The sequence below is a fragment of the Semicossyphus pulcher genome, unplaced genomic scaffold, assembly GCF_022749685.1.
Source record: "Semicossyphus pulcher isolate SPU_LCO1_2020_fin unplaced genomic scaffold, fSemPul1.0.p SCAF_6, whole genome shotgun sequence".
Lineage (NCBI taxonomy): Eukaryota > Metazoa > Chordata > Actinopteri > Labriformes > Labridae > Semicossyphus > Semicossyphus pulcher.
In genome coordinates, this window is record NW_027211737.1 from 14,536,874 (window position 1) to 14,555,560 (window position 18,687).

At 39.0% G+C, this 18,687-nt stretch overlaps 1 protein-coding gene across 1 annotated transcript; it reads left to right on the forward strand.

Annotated features, from left to right (window-relative positions):
* Nucleotides 1-2,067: 2,067 nt before the first annotated feature.
* Nucleotides 2,068-17,823, forward strand: cbwd (COBW domain containing). The gene is made up of 16 exons (XM_069682511.1): nucleotides 2,068-2,158; nucleotides 2,473-2,617; nucleotides 2,829-2,915; nucleotides 3,389-3,485; nucleotides 3,605-3,696; nucleotides 6,365-6,424; nucleotides 6,894-6,931; nucleotides 8,251-8,297; nucleotides 9,515-9,601; nucleotides 9,795-9,839; nucleotides 10,446-10,502; nucleotides 13,274-13,325; nucleotides 15,789-15,857; nucleotides 15,974-16,039; nucleotides 16,179-16,305; nucleotides 17,243-17,823. The coding sequence occupies exons 2-16, from the start codon at nucleotides 2,503-2,505 to the stop codon at nucleotides 17,314-17,316; spliced, it is 1,113 nt and encodes a 370-aa protein (XP_069538612.1). The 5' UTR covers nucleotides 2,068-2,158; nucleotides 2,473-2,502; the 3' UTR covers nucleotides 17,317-17,823.
* Nucleotides 17,824-18,687: the final 864 nt, after the last annotated feature.

Here is an 18,687-nt window from a genome sequence, read left to right on the forward strand (position 1 = left end):
TAAATTCTTTAAACTGCTAATCATTGGCTGATTCAAATTCTCATCTTTGTATTAGTTGCATATTGGAAAATTATTGTCTTCCCATCTAGTTGCAAAACGGATTTTTAAGTAGGCAACATGTCTTAATCTATATAGTCTACTGTATAATCTACCGTTTAATATAACTATAGTCCACTATAGTGAGTTCATGCTTTTGATGTTGTTTAGTGACAACTATTGAACCATGGTGGACTTAAAGTACTCCATAAAATCTAATATATACTATCATGCATTGCGCTAAAAAATATACAAAAATAACAATGATTACTAAGGTAGTGCAGAGTAAATGAGCTAAATGGTGTCCTAAATTGTTTATTAATTTTGCTGATGAACACACTATAGAGCTCTCTAGTAAGTGAGTAGTGACTGAGTGAATGAATTTGGACACAACCTTAAAGTCAGACTTAAGTTAAACTCAGAAAAATGTTCTCCGTCAGAAGCTGGATGAAAACAGTATACTGGTGCAAAGTTAATGCATAAGCATCATTCTGTAAAGTGAAGCTAAAACCTTCATTTTTTCAATTACTAATATGTAGAATGTTTTGAATGTAGGGTTGCTTTAATCGAGAACCACAAACTTTACACGTATTCACAGGGGCCACTAGTCAGCTTTCTAAGGTGTGAGAAAATAACTCTTGTGATGTCATCAGGGTTATCACCAGTTTAGGCACTGAGGCAACAAACCGTGAGCTAAAAGCGTTGGTTACCACCTCAGGGGAACTTCGAAATACATTCACTGAGGGTCTGATGGTGTAGTCAAACCAGATATCGCAAAGTGAAATTTACTCACATGCTGTATTTTGAAGCCGGTAGGACAGGGAGTAGCCTGGGAGACGTTGACAGAGTGGGAGATAGCAAAGGTAGCGGTCTAACAACATTTTTCCACAATTTACAAGTCAAACTGCTTCTTCATGCAGTGGGTGTGATGTCAGAGGTGAAAAGGTGAAATTCCTTCTCCTGTAAAGTCCATAGAAAATATGCTCTTTGGGGTAATAATAATGAGTTAATTATAGACAAAATTTCACCATTGGTGATTTCAGTTAAATATCACAATAGCAGAAACATCCTTAGTGTAAGAAATAATTGTTTTTATTGAGGTAATAGACATCATATCATGCATGCCAAATCAAACAACCAGCAATATTCAGATAGGATTGTAATGTTTTTGTGCTATTCTTGTCAGAGTTGGTGTAAAATCTTTGTATACTTTATTTTAAATTATACACATTATTGTACTGTGTCATAACAAAGTTTCTGTACTGTCCAGACTCTTTGATGCAGGATTACTATATATTTAGTTCGCTGTGAGGTATTTCAGGTGGACTTTAATCCCCATACAAACATTTTGGCCTCCCTGGATCTGAAAATTGAAGCAGGCTATGGATGAATAGCATGAAGGATTAAAATGTGCATCCATCTCTGTCAATTTAATCCTGCTCAGTAGATATACCGTATTAAACCATCCAAGTTCTGTATCTATTCAATGTTTATTTCTTTGCACTATTTGATTTTTATTAATTTATTTATTTTTTACATTTTACTGAGCCACTTTGAGGGGGGTGACAACAAAGGGCCTAGGTTGGAATTAAATCTACCCCAGGTCATTGATGCTTATTTTATATATTTACTGTACACTCATATATGTATATAATAGCTCTTTGTCTTGTCAGGTAAATTATTCTATTTTTAAGTACATGGAGAGTAAGTGAAAACATTCATCAATTCTTTTTGTTTACACACACTTGGTAATAAGCCGGTTCGGATTTTGGCTGGTTTATGTCGCCCTCTTGTGGTTGAAGCTTGTAATCACAATAAGACTAATCTGTATGGAGAAAGGAATTGGGGCGGAAAGAGACATAATTTCTGAGTATTTATTGTCCTACATAGGTTCAAATTCGCCAATTTATATTTTTTATCTTCGTATAACTGTTGTTTAGCAAATTACACCCTTCCTGTCCGACCCCTGTAAGCGGAAAGCGGAACCTTGTCGCCACTCAGGTTTTGCCCGGAGTCTCCATAGTGTAGCACGTTGACAAAACGTTAAGCAAAAGCAGCAGTGTAGAGGGAAACATTTCTGTTCAGAACTTTGAATATCAGCGTTCTCAATAAAAGCACCCAGGTAATTTAATGTTAAGTCTGTATAAATTAAGGAAAGTCGGTTATTTTCTGCTGTCGTGTCGTATTAAGATGGTATTTGAAGGTAGCAAGGCTAATAGGAATGCTAAATGCTAGCTATGCTCATTCAATGAGTTCACACTTTCGCTAATTGCTACTTTCAATCATTCATACATTTAATAAATATCACAATATGTCATGTGACATTTGTCGCTTAGAAAATACTTTGGAATGATATGTGTTTTTATGGTTGTTTCTTCTCCTTTTGTTTAATCTTAGTCATAAATCGGTTTAATAAATGTGTTTCTGTTGGATCAGATCCACGTTGTGTCCGAGTTGCTTTACATTATGGATGGTTTAGTGATGGAGGAGGATGATGATTGCCCAGAGCTGGTGCCTATCGACAACTCGCCTGGTCCTCCTGCAGAGCAGATACCTGTCACCATCATCACAGGCTACCTGGGTGAGAGACGACCTATGTTTCTCACGCACGCTTTAATTAGATTTGAATGGAGATTATAGTCTCAGACATTTGTCAGTACGTCCTCACCACGACCAAAAGCTGCTCTGGTACGACACCAGAGTATTTCTTTTCACTGTCATAATGCATGCAGGTTGTTTGGCAACTTCTGATGCTAATCATCGCTGATTTAATACTTGTTTTGTTTTTTTAGGTGCTGGAAAGACTACCCTCCTGAACTATATCTTAACAGAACAACATAACAAAAGGATTGCTGTCATACTCAATGAATTTGGAGAGGGTAAAGTTATTAATGTGCTATCATAATTAGTAGAAGGTTAACCTGATTTTTTTTAGCCAAACAACGATGCAACAAGCTAACTCAAACTTGATGCTAGGCTGATGATGGTTGTGTAATTTCCTCATTCGTCCACAAGAGGGCAGCATAGAAACTAGTTTGCAGAGAACTGACAGGAGCTCATAAATGTTCATACTGTGTATTAAGAGTTTTTAAGACTGCAAGCTAAACATCATCTAGATCTCTTCTTACAGTGTAATAACTTTACATTCATATGGATCAATGCTGGTTTGGCTAATGTTCTTTTTTAGACTTGGTTGAAGTGGTCTAAAAGCCTCTTATAATTAAAAAAAAAGTTAAAATCTGTATTAATCTTCCAACATATACAGCAATATGACATCTTTTTTTAGAATTGCTCAGTCCTTATCAGCTAACCTTACTATGATTGTTCCTCCATACTCATTCTCCACCTATAGGCAGCGCTCTTGAGAAGTCGCTTGCAGTGAGCCATGCAGGAGAGCTGTACGAGGAGTGGCTGGAACTGAGAAATGGCTGCCTCTGCTGTTCTGTCAAGTATGTAGACTAACTATGGCCTATTAGGTGCTAAAGTAACAACAGTAACTTGACAGTTTAGGTTCTATAGTTTAAATTCTTAAGTAAATTGTATGTGTTTTGTTGGTTTATTTTTTCAGGGACAATGGTCTTAAAGCAATTGAGAACCTGATGGCGAAGAAAGGAAAGTTTGACTACATCCTGTTAGAAACTACAGGACTCGCCGATCCAGGTATCACACATCTGATTCTTAAGTAGATCATTTGTGTTTTCAAGCTCTAGTCTGGGGTGTGTATAGGCATTTACCTACCTACCGCCTATAAACCTCAAGCAGACATCAGCTGTTTTACAAGGAGGTGTGTTGCATGTGTTTGTATGTGTGTGTGTGTGTGTGTGGGCTAGAGGCAGAGAGAGGACAGAGTTCTTCCAGGCCCCACACACAGAGTTTATGATTCAGACATTTAATCAGCAGGCAAATGCAATCATCTATCTGATGCAAGAAAAAAAACAAATCGATATCATCCTTATCAGTAAGACTGTTTTTGTAAGGTTTCCGTTTTATTATCCAAGAAGCATCAAATAAATGGCATCAAATACAGCTGTAAGATATTATAATGATTATGTAAGTTCTATAAGTTTCCAACACCACTATTGTTATATAAGTTATATAAGGTTAGGCCAGATTCAACAACTTATTAGCTGAGCTGCTCCTCACATGACTGGCCATATTCTGAAAGATCGCTTAAAGAGTGGCCAACTTCTGCAAACGGCTGGCACTGACAACATACTGGAACTACAGAACATCAGTAATAACTGATGTAATTACTAGTGGTATTCAAATACCAACACTCATTGGCTCACACACTGTCCCTCATGTTCACTCAGACCACCAAAAGATGCTCTCAATAGTTGGGATCCACGCAGCATCTCCTTGAAAACCCTGCAGCCAAAAATGCTGCAATCAAGAGCAGCCTTCAGTGTTTTATGATGGCACAACCTGGAATCAAACAGACATGTCTGCTAAGTAAAGAAAACGCATTCCTCTTCTGTAGTTATGGCCTCTTTCAAGGGAAGAGAGCTTCACAAATTTCTGGCTGTAAAGTGTAGGAAGTTAAACATTTTGTAACTCTGGGGATCAGACTTGTATCGCTGTGACGGGAGCACCCGAGAATACAATTTCCATCAGGGCAGCAAAACAAAAAAAAGAGCCTAGTTGTCCATTCGTCTCTGAGCTTTGAATCAGGAAATCAATATTAGGCCATTACAGGGTGAGCGCAGTGGCAACTGGGGTGTGTCGCTAAGTGACAGGTGTCAGGAGGTATCGCCACGGGCAGACACACACCACTTGGCCTAACAGACAGAACCAACAGAGCACGCTCAGACTGGGGCTGTCCTCACTCCTCTGACATGTCATTGGCTGAGACAGGCTCTTTATCGACCAGGACGGGCCTGTCATTGGCCCTGGCAGTGCTGTCAGTCATAAAGGCTCTCGGGGGGGATTCTCCTCTTCCATTCAGGAAGAGGTTGGATGACTTATGTGAAACATGCCACTCAAAAACAGTGTTTTCATTACGCATCCATCAAATATTTACAATGCTTTCTTATTCTCGCTTGGCAGTTTGACAAAAGTGCATTATGTGAACAAGCTGTGGCTGGCATGGTAACATAGGGTCTTGTAAAAACCGCGTGCACAGGAAAATAGAAACAACCCAAATATACCAGCAGGAGATAAACAATTGAAAGCTTCTGATATTGGTTTTATCTGCTCCACAGAGCGCACACAGAAAAGAACACACAGGGTTTCTGAAGATGGTGACACACTCACTCTGAGCAGAGAAACTTTAGACGTGCATGTCATTGAAAAAAGTTCATTGATTTGAGGCTGAAATAATGTTTAAAAAAATGACTAAAAAATACTATTTTACTTATCAGATAAGAATGCTCACATATGAAGTGCTGCTTTTCTCAGTTTTTTTGTTTATGTTCTTAAACGGGTTTTGAATTCTTGATCTTAAAAAAACAAGTTATCTAAAGATGTTGTTTACATCATACACATTAACATTTACATTGCTTTTTTTTTTTAAAGAGATGATTAAATTGTCATTTTAAAAATTGAATTATTGAATTTTAATTACAAGGATAAACCCCTTGAGATGTACCATCTCGTTTTCAAGGGGGTCCCATCAGAAAACTCTACAAGATAACATCAACATTTGACATCAAATTAACATTAAAAAATAAAAAAACAGACAGACAACAGAAAACGACAAATATAGACAAAGAAAACACGAGTAAATGAAAAAATAATTACAACTACAGGATGGCCAGAGCGGCCCGGGATATCAAAAGAAAAGTGTATGAGCGGATCACCAAATTTAATCAGGTATAAATAAGAATAGAAATAAGAATAGTTATAGCAGGAGCATTTCATCTCAAAGTAAGAAGACAGAGCATTCTTAAACATAGTGAACGATGAAATCGATGGAATATGAACAAGTAATTATTCCAATTCAGAGGAGCTTCAAAGCTCAAAGTTTTTTTCCGATTGCTTTCAAAGGTTGAGGGACAGAAAAACAATACATGCAATGATAGTGAAAATATAAACCTGAATTAATTTAGATAATATTTGAAACGTAGTAAATGCCTTTATAATTAGTTAACAACTATTATTCATATTTGATATTCAAGGAGACTTTGTAGACTTTATAGGTTTGTTTTTTATTTTTTAAGGTCGTATGGAAAAAAGTATCACTTTATAAGTACATTTGTAATGAAGTCAAAAAGAAGGAATAATGATGAGGAAGAAGTGGGTTAAATCTTCCCCTCCCTCACATTGTGAACACTTTGGATTTGTTTATATGTTTTCCAGTCATCTATAATCTCTTAATATCCTCTTGCAGGAGCTGTGGCCTCCATGTTCTGGGTCGATGCAGAGCTCGGGAGTGACATCTATTTGGATGGTAAGATATTTGTGAGAACACAGTGTCTCTCTGTCCATCATGTACTGGTGCTGGGTATAATCTGTTAAATCTCACACACAATTGATCTTCCTCAAAAGGAACAATGCAAGTTGGTTCTCAGAAATGAACGCGTTATAATTTAAAGTCACATTTTTTAACTTAAATAAACAATTTAGTGACATTTTTTTCTCACTTACCCAAATGTTGCCGGCCCTGTTTGTGGGGATGACATGTTTGTGTATCTGTTTTACGGGTGTGTCTGTGTGTGCTGAACGGTGCTTCTCACAGTAAATACTCAGCTGTCCGCTCTGTTGTGACAAACCAGCAGACCAAAAGTGTGCTTCAATTAAGTCGGGGAAAGTGGTTTTAGACAAAGGGACGAAACTAAACACCAAAAGGCAACTTTATTTCAGAAAAGTGTGCACAAGTTTCACAGATTCACACATTTCTTTGACTTTGTTTATCCAAGGCATCGTGACCGTCATCGACGCCAAGTATGGACTGCAGGTATGTGAAAAAAAGATATCAAGGAGCGTTTTATCTTGAATAAATATCATGTTCATTGCTGTAATTATGTTAATTAGTTATTGATGATGTTTATCAAGCAAATGTGCTTCTTTTGTTTATCTGTATGTCCATCTGAAAAATGTAATATCAGGTTTGGACTGTTTGTTCCACCAAAAAGCATTTTAAAGTTGTCTGTTCAGACTGTTGGACACTGTGATGGGCATTTTTTTGTACATTATACATTACACTATTACATTTTTATCAAAGTTATACTCACAAAATGATTAATTATTGAAAAACAGTCACTCATTGCAGCCCTTAATTTCTTGTTGCCAACTATGAAAGCACCTGCAGTACATGCCTGGTAGCAGTAGAGCTAAATAAGCTGTGCTTTTTGTTACTTTAACCCAATTTAAGCTGTTAAACTTGTGAGATTGTTCGTAAACCTCTCAGAGAAAAGGATCACACACACACACACACACACACACACTCACACTCATACATACATCCTGCCCTCCCTACGGTATTTAAAAAGGAACAGGACAAGTGACACCCAGATAATGGGCTCTAATTTGAAGGTGTCATGCTCGGTGAGGTGACACATTTCATGGCCTGGGTGCTGCTCTGTTTTCTCATTGGAGAGAGTCGAGAGGAAGGAAATAATGACAGAGGGAAGGGGAGGGTAACTGATAGTGAAGGAGTAATTGATATCAGAGATGTGACCATTGTAATAGGATTGTCACATCCACTCATCTGCCTCTCTTCTCATCCGTCCCATTAAATATCCCTCTGTCTGAGAGGCTTCCAGTGAGCCCGAGCCCTGAGCCTCGCACCGTCTGAAAGGCCTTTGTCTCTTGGTGCAGAGGTTGTTGAATAAAACGGCCATTCGATTACATTTCTTTTAATACGTTTTTGTCATTTGTCCTCCTGAAATGAAGACGTGGTGTTACATGCAGTGACAGACTGTCAGATTGACAGTCAGGGGTCAGGGTCCAGATTAACACCTCCTGCTCTCTCTGTTATTACATATTAAACTGTTTTGGAAAACGCTGCTTCCCCGGTGCAAAAACAAGACGAGCAGAGGATGAAAGGGATCTCCTGTGGTTTCATGTTTCAGAAAGTCTCTTAGTTTCACAAAGATGAAACAGAGGCCTTTATTTTACCAATTAAAGTGTCGCATATTGTGTTGACTGTTTTTTTATATTTTCAACAATGTGCTTAAAGTTCAGCTTGAGCAGTTTTGCACTTTTAATTTCTTTTGTTCCTTTTATTCATTGGTTTAATGCGTAAGTTAAATCCTCTGTTTTTGCTTTCTGTAGCAACTCTCAGAGGAAAAAGCTGATGGACTTGTCAATGAAGCAGCCAGGTAGGTTTGTGTTTAGGAATACACCCATTCACTTTCTTCTTCTTCTTCGTTTTCATCGTCGTCGTCTTTGTCGTCGTCTTCGCCTCCGTCGTCTTCATTTTCTTAATCTGTGTCGTCTTCATCTTCTTCTTCGTCTTCATCATCTTTGTCTTCGCCATCTTCTTTGTCTTCGTCTTCTTCATCTTCATCTTCGTTTTTGTCTTCATCTTCTTTTTCTTTTCTTCGTCTTCTTTTTCTTCTTAGTCTTCTCCTTCATCGTCATCTTCTTCATCTTTTTCTTTGTCTTCTTCATTTTTCGTTTTTGTCTTCATCTTCTTTTTCTTTTTCTTCATCTTCTTTTTCTTCTTCGTCATCTTCTTCATCTTCTTCCTTTTCTTTTTCTTCTTTGTCTGCTTTTTCTTCTTTGTCTTCTTTTTCTTCTTCGTCTACTTTTTCTTTTTCTTCTTCATATTCTTCTTCTTTGTCGTCTCCGTCTTCTTCTTTCTTACAGAGAGAAACAGCACAGCCACTTTACACTTTTATTGTAGTGATCTTTAGAAAGCCTGGTAGGTAAGTCTTGGTACCTTTGGATGAAGCCAGGCTAGCTGTTTCCATCCGTTTCCAGTCTTTGAGCTAAGCTAAGCTAACCAATCGCTTTATATTTAACTTACATGTGAGTGATGTTTTAATAGGCAAGAAAGCCGTTATGCTGTGTTTCTCAAAATGCCCAACTACTCCTTTAAGAGTACACGAACCACCACACACTATCTCATAACATGCTGTTGTGTTGACCGTACTCTTTGCCACCCGCCTGTCTGTCTCCCCGGGCGTCTGTGTGTTTGTCTCCTCCAGCAGCTGTGTGGTGTTGTTGTTGAACAAATACACTGATGAAGAAAGACCAGTTGCATGACCCCTTTGCATTCTTGGACTTTGTTTGTGTTTTCACCTCTAAACTAAACACAACCAAGTCCCATTTGAGTTTGGCATGTCGTGCCCAGTGCCACCCATGAGAGCTCACACACACACACACACATACACAAAGATTGTAAGAGAGACCTTTGCATATTTACATAATAAACACACAACCTTACTAGTTACCAGTGTGAACAAAGAAATTACTTTACAATGTAGCACCTTTACTTTGTGTAATTCCTGGTGAATATTCCTGTCCCTGTGTTTGGTATAGTGTGAATAGTGTCGTTGCCAGATAAGCTTAAGTTGTATTTATTGCTTTTCAGGCAGATTGCTGTCGCTGACCTGACCATCATCAACAAGACAGACCTGGTGAATGAGGAGGAACTCGCTCTTACCCGAGACGCTGTCAGGTCAGCTTCATGTACTTTAACTTTTGGTCTGAAGAATTATGCAGTTTTTATTTATGTTTCATTATTTAGCTCCTTGTGTAACAACAATTAATTTGGCTCCTAGAAGAACAATGTTGTAGGGGCAATAAAGGAACTACGTCTATTTTTCTTCACTGACAAAGTATGAACCTCTTATTTTCTCTTACTTCCTCAGGTCTATAAATGGTCTTGTAAAGATTCTTGAAACCCAGAGATCAAGGTAAGTGTTTTGTAAGTCTTTGTCCCAGGTTCCCTGCTTTGTTTGGAGAACAGATGAACTCCACGTGCTGCCCCTGCTCAGATCTTCATATCAAAGATGAAGCGGTTCAGGCGTGACATTGTTCAACACACGCACACATAAACGTACACAAACTGCTGCACCCTGAGTAAACACCAGGCCTTCAGTGGTGTCCAGTTACCCACAAGTCTTTGCTCTTTGACCCCGGGTCTTTAGGCCGACACGGTTGCATATGTGTGAATGTGCGCGCGTGCAAATATGTGTGTACATACACCCTCTGTGTCAGCACGTTGTGCGTTATTGGACCCAGGTAGCATATGGTTAACACAAGCAGTGTGTATCAAAGGGTTTGGGTGTGTTTTGGTTCCTCTGAGAGTTCAGACCAGGGTGAACACATGAAAGGCGTCGTGCAGCGAGGGGTTAATCGGAAAAACAACCCCACAACTTTTTACTGGAGGCAGCTCGCTCGGCCACACTTTAAGTTACTTTTAGCCAACTTGTGGCAAAAGCTGAAATGACCTGCTTCACATGCTCAGTGTGGCTGAATTTATGAATTAAACCGTAAAAACGTGTCATCTACTTTCACAGGGTGGATCTGTCTGAAGTGCTGGATCTGCATTCCTTTGACAGTAAGGATGGAGCAAAGTGAGTTATATATACCGATATTAGTTTTTGGGGAGTTTTTTTATTCTATTTTGACCAAGTCTAAATAAGCGTGCATGTAATACAACTAACATATACTTTAAAGAAACAATTTACTAAGTTTAATAAGGGTTGTAATTGCAAAATGGTCATCAGTATTTCACAGTGAGAAAATGTGATTTTAATATTAGGCATTATATTTAAATATAAACCATTCACCACTGTTCCTATTAGAGAGTAAAACATTGTTTTACAAGGATATAGTGTTCTTTATTTGTCGTAGGCAAAGCGATTACAGTGAAGCAGCTGTGGCCATGTCTTCTCAGGTCCCCCAAAAAAGAACTCATACAAATGTATAGAAAGAAAATCACACTAGAAAAAATGTGAATCTAGAAACAGGAACATAAAACTGTGCAAAAGTTGAAATAATAAATTGTGTCTGATATGTTTTTTCTGCTAAATATGTTTAATTAGCTTGTAAAAATCTCCTCCTTCTCCCTCGTTAAAAATTCCTGAATCTGCACAGTCCCCGCCCATTATGTACATTTCCAAACGCCCCCTCCGTCGTGAAAACAAAACACATCTCTGCAATCATTTACTGGCAACTAGTTGAAACTTAGCTAGCTTGAAATGTAGTATTTAGTAGTAGTAACGTTAACGTTAGTAGTCAGTAGTGAGTTTGCAAAAATTACGATGGCGGTTACAGCTGGCTAGCGCATCACCAAAGTGGTTGCCATAGGTTACACATAATGATACGCATAGCATCACCCCGTCCATTAACAGGATTGGCTCCTTAGGTTTGTGACGTCTCAAACCTGCCAATCTGAAAACGTGTTGTTCAGCCTGTCCTTGGTACACTGCAGTTTAAAAGCGGACAGGCCCAGCCATGGAGATGACTGCTGATGTTGTCCCTGATATGTCTTGTAGCACATGAAGAACACCACATGGAGATGTTCACATGGTTAAACGCTTGATTTGGTGGTCTTTAATTTTTCCTGTGTCGTGAGTTTCTGATAGCATACATTTTTGACAAGAAGCCATGTGAGAAAAGTCGACATAGCAGGACATAACATCCTGAAACACACACTTGTTCATGTTCTCCAGTGGACAAACTTTGGAACTGCAATACTGTTGTTATATTATTTGGCATTGCTTCATGCAATGTCTTATTACTTATCAGAAGATGAAGATGAACAGCTTATTTGGGCTGCACTGCTGGCCTTTGTTGCTGCTGTGTCTGAACTGTGCACCCAGCGGTCTTTGATACTGTTGCTGACCATGTTTCTCTCTAATTAACAGACTCTTTTATTGAGCGTCCCCCTGTTCCTCAGCAGGGTGGTCATCATATTGTATCCCCTGTAGAATGTCATTCTCATGAATAGAGTCAGTGTTCGTCCTTTCATGTGAATGAAACGGGCCGCGGTGTTAAAGCTCTCTTACATGCCCTCAGTCAGTGTCTCTGAGACCAGCTGCAGAGGATTAGAGCTGTGTGTGTCCACCGGCTCCCGAGGAGTCCCCCTTGTCCCAACAGATAGCTCCTTTCCCCCTGCCTTTGAGAGTGCGGGCCCCTCCTCCCGTCCATCCGACGCTGGCTGTTTGAAGCGGCCCCCCGCCGCTCCGCCTGTGTGGTACTAACAGCACGCAGGGCTCAAGCTGCTGGACACAACATTTAGCCTCCTTGTGAGGTCAGGGAGGAGGGGGGAGGATGAGGAGGTCTGATTGGGAGAACAAGGGCTGTAGTTTGTTTGGGGGTGGTGGTGGGTGTTTTGTAGGGTTTAATTGCCATTTCTAAAGTTTTCACAAGTCCATTCAGAGCTGTGTCATTAAGCACTGATACAGCATGAGGTGTATTATACTGGGACACAGAACACAAAGACAGAAACCATAAAGTCCAGACTCCTCAAGCAGAACAAAGAAAGATCACGGAGAAGGGAAATAAATAAAAACTTAAGTACTCGATGCTTCAGGTGGTTTTTATCTAACTTTTATTTAACAAGGAAAGCCTCGTTGAGAGTGAGAATCGTGAATCGTTTGTTGGGGCTTTTGAGCCCTGAAAATAAAGCAGTATTTAAACTTATGTGAAACCTCATCACTGTTTGCACACATCCTGCATGTCTGCTGGATCTATCCAATATACTTTCATGGTTTAGAGTTCTGAAGAAATTAAATCTAGTAATTTAATAGATAAATTGCAAAAGTTAGAGGCATGTTTGAAAAACTGGCATAAATCTTTGGAGCAGCAATACTGTGAAATAACTAATGACTTATAAAGACCAATCCTAAACAGTAATTTAATAAGTTTAAAGATTTTACAATAATAGCGCTAGTTTAGCTCAGTCAGTAGGGTGGGCACCCCATATACAGAGGTTAAGTTCTTAACGCATCAGCCGCTGGTTCGTATTCCACCTCGGCCCTTTGGTCCCCTCTCTCTTTTCCTCACTTCCTGTCAAATCTTCACTGCCCTATCAATAAAAGGGAAAAAAAGTATTTCAATTCACAATACCGTCCACTGCCTTACTGACACAGGATTTAAAAGCAGCTTTAGAAATTATGAAAATACTTTTTCTGTCACAATGTGCAAAAATAAGCATGTACGGTAGCACAGATGAGGTGCATTTGGTCATTAATAAATTGTTTTCAAGCTAAATTGGATATGACTCAATAAGGCTAAGTTAGTGCGATCAAGATGATATTCTAAACGTGTAAATTTGTGTATTGTGTTGAAACTGAAAAGGAAAAGGTTTTAATATTGAATCTTTTCCCTCCTCTGAAAGTCTGACAGAGAAGCTCCAGCTGGTGAAATCTACGAGACCACATCTGGACAAGGTATTGTTTGTGTTCTCCTTTGTACCCCACTTATTCCTTCATTCATTCACCGCCGATACTTACCCTCTTTGCCTCTCTCATAGGTGCCCTTGTTTTGTTTGCTAATTTATTTCAACACATCATTTCCTCCAGGATACAGAGGGGATGCATTTAGCTCAGGGCTAACCTTGCATTCCCCCCCAGGCTGTGACACTGCAGTGAAAACTCCCTCCCAGCTTAGCTTTTTTTTGTGTTGAGATCAACTTGAGGCTTTTGATGTTTTCTTGTTACACTACAAATAGTCCCAGTCTGGGTCATACACCGCGGCATAAACCTTCAGAAGACTGGGAACGCTGTAACGGCTAGACTGGGTAGAGTCTTGTCTGCGTGAAATGGCTTTACAGTCGTTTTGAACTGAATCCAGATGCTGTAAAATGTTGTATTAAGACCACGTTTCATTTAATTAGCAACTGAATGTCGCCTCTAATGTAGAGTTTAATAGGAAAACATCCTATGTATCCACGTTTCAAGCAGGTTTAGTACATCTCAGTAAAGATTGGCCTCCCACCTTTTATCTTGATGTTTTTCCTCATTAAGACTAAATGATTTCTCGCAACAATTAGGCCTCATCTTGTTTAACGTTGTTCTTTAGACCCATGAACTTTTATCACAGGATGAGAAAGAGATGAGGGCTGTTTGTGTGCGTAAATAACGCCATTGTTGTCTGTTTTCTCCACGTTCCCTTTCCCGCATGAAGCTCAGCCGTCCCTCAGACCCTCCCCCCCTCTTTCTCCCCCTCCTCCTCCTCCTCTTCCCCATGTTGCTCTTTTCATGTAAATGAGAATGCTGTTTTTCTGTTGTTATACCAAATGACAAGGAAGTGTGTAACCTTAACACTTCAACACAAAACCCCCCAAATATCTACAAAGTGCCCTTTTAATGCTGTAAGGAAGTATGGAGAGGAGGGAGTGTGTGAGAGAGGAGAGGAGTGAGAGAGAAGGGGGGGAGTGCAGGCAGATAAAGAGGGAAGCCGTTAGTGGGTTTCAGGTGCCGAGTGGAGTTGTGGTTTTTGACACAGTCATTGAAAAAGTCATCAGCCAGGGCGTTAAAACACTTCTTTTGTTCAACGTTCACAATGACTTTCCTGGTTTCTGTAAAGTGAATGTTAAAACGTATTTAAAGTGCATGTAAATCTCAAAACATAAACACAGCAATGCCAAGTACTGGACACTGCTATGTACAGCTCCGGAACAAATAATAGACCACTCTAAATGTTCCTTAAATCAGCATCTCTCTCTACACGTCATGGCCAGCCCAATCCAGATCTGACCCCCATTGAAAACCTCCTGAAGGTGATCAAGAGGAAGATAGATGGTCACAAGCCATCGAACAAAGCCGAGCTGCTTGAAAAGTGGCATAACGTCACCCAGCAGCACTGTGAAAGACTGATGGAGAGCATGCCAAGATGCATGAAAGCTGTAATTAAAAGCCAGGTTATTCCACCAGATAAAGATTTCTGAACTCTCCCTCAGTTAAAACATTTAAACATGAACATGAACTTGTTTTCTTTGCATTATTCCAGGTCTGAAAAACATGTTTGCATAAAGCCCCTGTGAGGAGTTTTTCACTGGTTGACTCTATAAGAGCTACAAAAGCAAACCAGACCATCAGCGACAAGATTGATTATTTCTATATAGTTATTTTTAATGCCTGAAACTGCTGGTGGGGGGTAGGTGGCAGACGAAGCGATTAACTGCACACTGCCTTTGTTTACATTTTCCAGGGCAAAAAGACTGTTAAAGAAAGCAGGATGAGATGTTTTGTTAAAAACCACCGCTTACACATGTACAGGACAAAATCAGCAAACAGATAAGAGTTACGGCTTTGTCCACAGGGGGCGCCAAAATCAACTCAAACCGAAAGCTCCTCACAGGAGCTTTAACCAGTCGTTATTTTCTGCAAATTAGTAGGAGAAATGTTATCATTTAACACAAATACAAACCTATAGATATAATAGAACAAGAACATTTTTTTGCGGTGGTCTCTTAATTTTTTCCGGAGCTGTTTTTCTACTCTACTACGTTTCAATGGAAAATATTTAGATAAAAAACACATGATCAGTTTATAAAACATGGTTTATTATTCTCTTCAAATCAGTATAAAATGTGCTAAAATTAGCATCACAATTATAGCATTAAAATGATGAAGCTCCAAGAACAGTTTGCTGTTAAAATGTGCTTTTTAGTGCAGGACTTTTACTGGTTAATTGTTTTTTTTTGCGATGTTGCTATTTTGAAATAAGTTTTAAAAAATGACGTCTTTTAGCATGCTATACGCTATATTTCTTAAGCATGTGTCATTTATCTGTATTTCATTGTGGGAAAAAATGCTGGAAAATGTTTGAATTTAAAAGTCACGAATGGTCCAGTTTGTTGTATATTTTGATGACGCATGAGTATTTGTTATATTTGATGTCACCCTCAGAGTATTTTAACCGTGACGTTTGAGGTGGCTGGAGATCTCCCTGAGGATGCGTTGAATATCTTCATACAGGTACCCTCGCCGTGCATCATTCAGACCCTCCTGTGTGTTTCCCTGTTGCCATTACTAATTAGCTCCAACACAATACAGTCCTTTGTAAAGTAAACATCCATTTTCTACTGTCTCAGGATCTGCTTTGGGAAAAGATGTTCAAAAACAAAGAAGGGCAACCCATGACTGTCATCCGGTTAAAGGTACAGTACAGAACAATAGCCACCCGAGTGACAGCAGTGATCAATAACTGACGCTTTATTATCTGTATTAATCAGTTCCAAAGGCCTCTTTCAGTGTGGGTTAATGTGTCACTGTGACTTGTGACTTGTGTGTTTTCAGGGTATAGTATCATTTGCAGGTAAAGCCCACCAAGTGATGCTGCAGGGGGTCCACGAGCTGTATGACCTGAATGAGACGCCGCAGCTTTGGGAGGAGAATCCGCGGATCAACCGCCTGGTCTTTATAGGTGAGGACACACACACACACACACACACACACACACACACACACACTTCTCTCACAAATGCGTCTTTACACAATTCTTACACATCACTGTGAGAGGAGCTCATTCATGTAGTGGCATTAAATGATCACTTTGACAATCTTACAGGATGTTTTAAGTAATCTGTGTGCTAAGGTAGGACACATTTTTGAATAACAAATTCATAATTTAGGGTTTTCAATTTAAATATATATATATTAATTTTAGTTTTCACAACAGGGTCATACATTCAATAGCATTGGCAGTTTGTTCAAAGGAAAACAAATGTACATGAGTAATTGTACGTAGATTTCAGGCTCAGAATAAAAATACTTTTGTAATGACAATACTGTGCTTAATGTACTAATGTCCTACCAATCTCTTGGTGTCAAACAGACCATTAATTGAATAGAACAGTAAAGAGGACAAACCACAAGGCGAAAAAAGACACAATCAGCTAACCTCCAAGTTTTCTTTTTTTTAATTATGTAATTCTAATTATATATTATAATTACATTTAGGAATTTTCTGATACTAGCATTATTTATTAACAAGTTTGTGACTATAAATCTGCATTTTGGGTAAGGCTTTATTTTATGGGTTAAAAATTCCAAAAACAGGTCCAAAAAACATCAGCATTAATAATTTGTCATATTTTCCCCTAATAGTAACTGAATTAAATAGTTTTTTATCTTGTTAAAGAATATCTTGTTAAAGAATGTTAAAGAAATTGTGAGTTGGTTACATACTTCCATGTTGTTATTCTGCTTTTCAGTGAGTTGCCATGGCTACTTAGCTATAGACCAAACCTTGGGATCCACTGCCCACCACATTCACAAACATAGACATGATGTGTGTATTGTTGGTATGTGTGTATGTGTGCAGCGTTAATGCTCACATTTGTCTCTGCTCTGTTCTGCAGGTAGGAACCTGGACAAAGACATCCTAAAGGAGCAGTTCATCTCTGCCGTGATGCAAAGTGCTGATGGAAATTAGCTCCGAGCTCTTATCACCTCTTTCTCTCTCCATTGAAAACTGTTGTTCCTGGAGCAAATGTTGTGGCATCTATAAGACTGGGACTGTGTTTCTGATGCTAACCCATCTCCTCCAAGAACAAGGTACAGCAGAGGGTGCTCAAGGTAACAATAGTGATAATTACAGCACTTTCAAATAGTGATAATCCATCACTACGTGCTTTATAAGCTGCAGCATATTAAAGAGGGTTTGAGTTGCTGTAGTTCCTGAGCTAAATGGAAACTGACCTCTAAAATGTGTGCACAGACAAAGATGATACAAAGAACCTGAAATGTAATCAATACATTATATTTTTCATAAAGGTGGCTTTGTAAAGTCTGCAGTTAAATTGGGAACTCAAGTAGTGTTGAAGTTGCTAACTATGCCTTGTGAGGTAGACCACTGTACTTTATTATTTAAAAGCCTTGCTTTTGTTTCTGGCTTTTAACATCCTGCTTTTTTAAATTATTAAAAATAAAGTTTTTTTTCTCTGAACATCTTTGACTGCTGATATTCCTCAACAAAATGATGCTTTAGCCAGTTTTGTAAAGATGGCTTAAGCAGACTATTAACATACCAACAGAGGCAAAGCGCCTTTGTGTCAAAGTGGTAAGTTCACCATGATACTCGACGGTGTGAAAAATGCCTCCAAGCTCATTAACACCTTAGTTTTACTGTTATGGAACATATACAAAGAGTTTTTAGTTTTTACACCCAGTAAAAGGCAAGAATTAAAATAAATCCTTTTGTTTTTGTTTCACAAAAAGAAACGTTTTCCTGCTACTCTTACAAGTATAATTGTGATCTCCAGATCCAACATCTAAACTTGGTGAATCCTTAAATGTTTTCACCTTCTACTTCAGTGAAACAGTTATTACTGGTTTGGTTAATCCTAAATTAATGACTGTAAATTCAATTCGTCATTTTCTGAAATGTGTCAACCAAAAAAAATCCTTTGGCCGTAGGAGTATCTCTACATATTGAAATGCAGTTATCTCACATCACTGACTCACTGTCAGTGTTGTGTCAGTTGTTTTTACTCTGCAGCTTGAATGAAGTTTGTGCACGTTATATTATTTGAAAATATAGCAATTCTACTTTCTAGTACTTCAGTCTTTATTGATGCAGTCATATGAGAAGCATCTCACACGCGCGCGCTCACACACAGTAGGCCCAGTCAGGTGACGAAATAGGTGGAGTTTTCCCAACTCGGTCATTTGCAATGGAGATGATTTAGCAGCACGGTTTTGTTACATATCCGCTGTTGGGCCGGTTTGCTTTGAGGAGGGCCCTGCTTATTCATCCCGGTCGTAAAGCCGAGCTGAGCCCCGCAGCCCAGGGCGCATCGTGCAG

Excerpts from the sequence above, each read along its gene's own strand:
- cbwd (XM_069682511.1), top strand. The coding sequence starts at position 2,503 with ATGGATGGTTTAGTGATGGAGGAGGATGATGATTGCCCAGAGCTGGTG. Across the intron at positions 2,916-3,388 it reads ACTCAATGAATTTGGAGAGG|GCAGCGCTCTTGAGAAGTCG; the intron begins GTAAAGTTATTA and ends CTCCACCTATAG. Across the intron at positions 15,858-15,973 it reads CGTTGAATATCTTCATACAG|GATCTGCTTTGGGAAAAGAT; the intron begins GTACCCTCGCCG and ends CTACTGTCTCAG.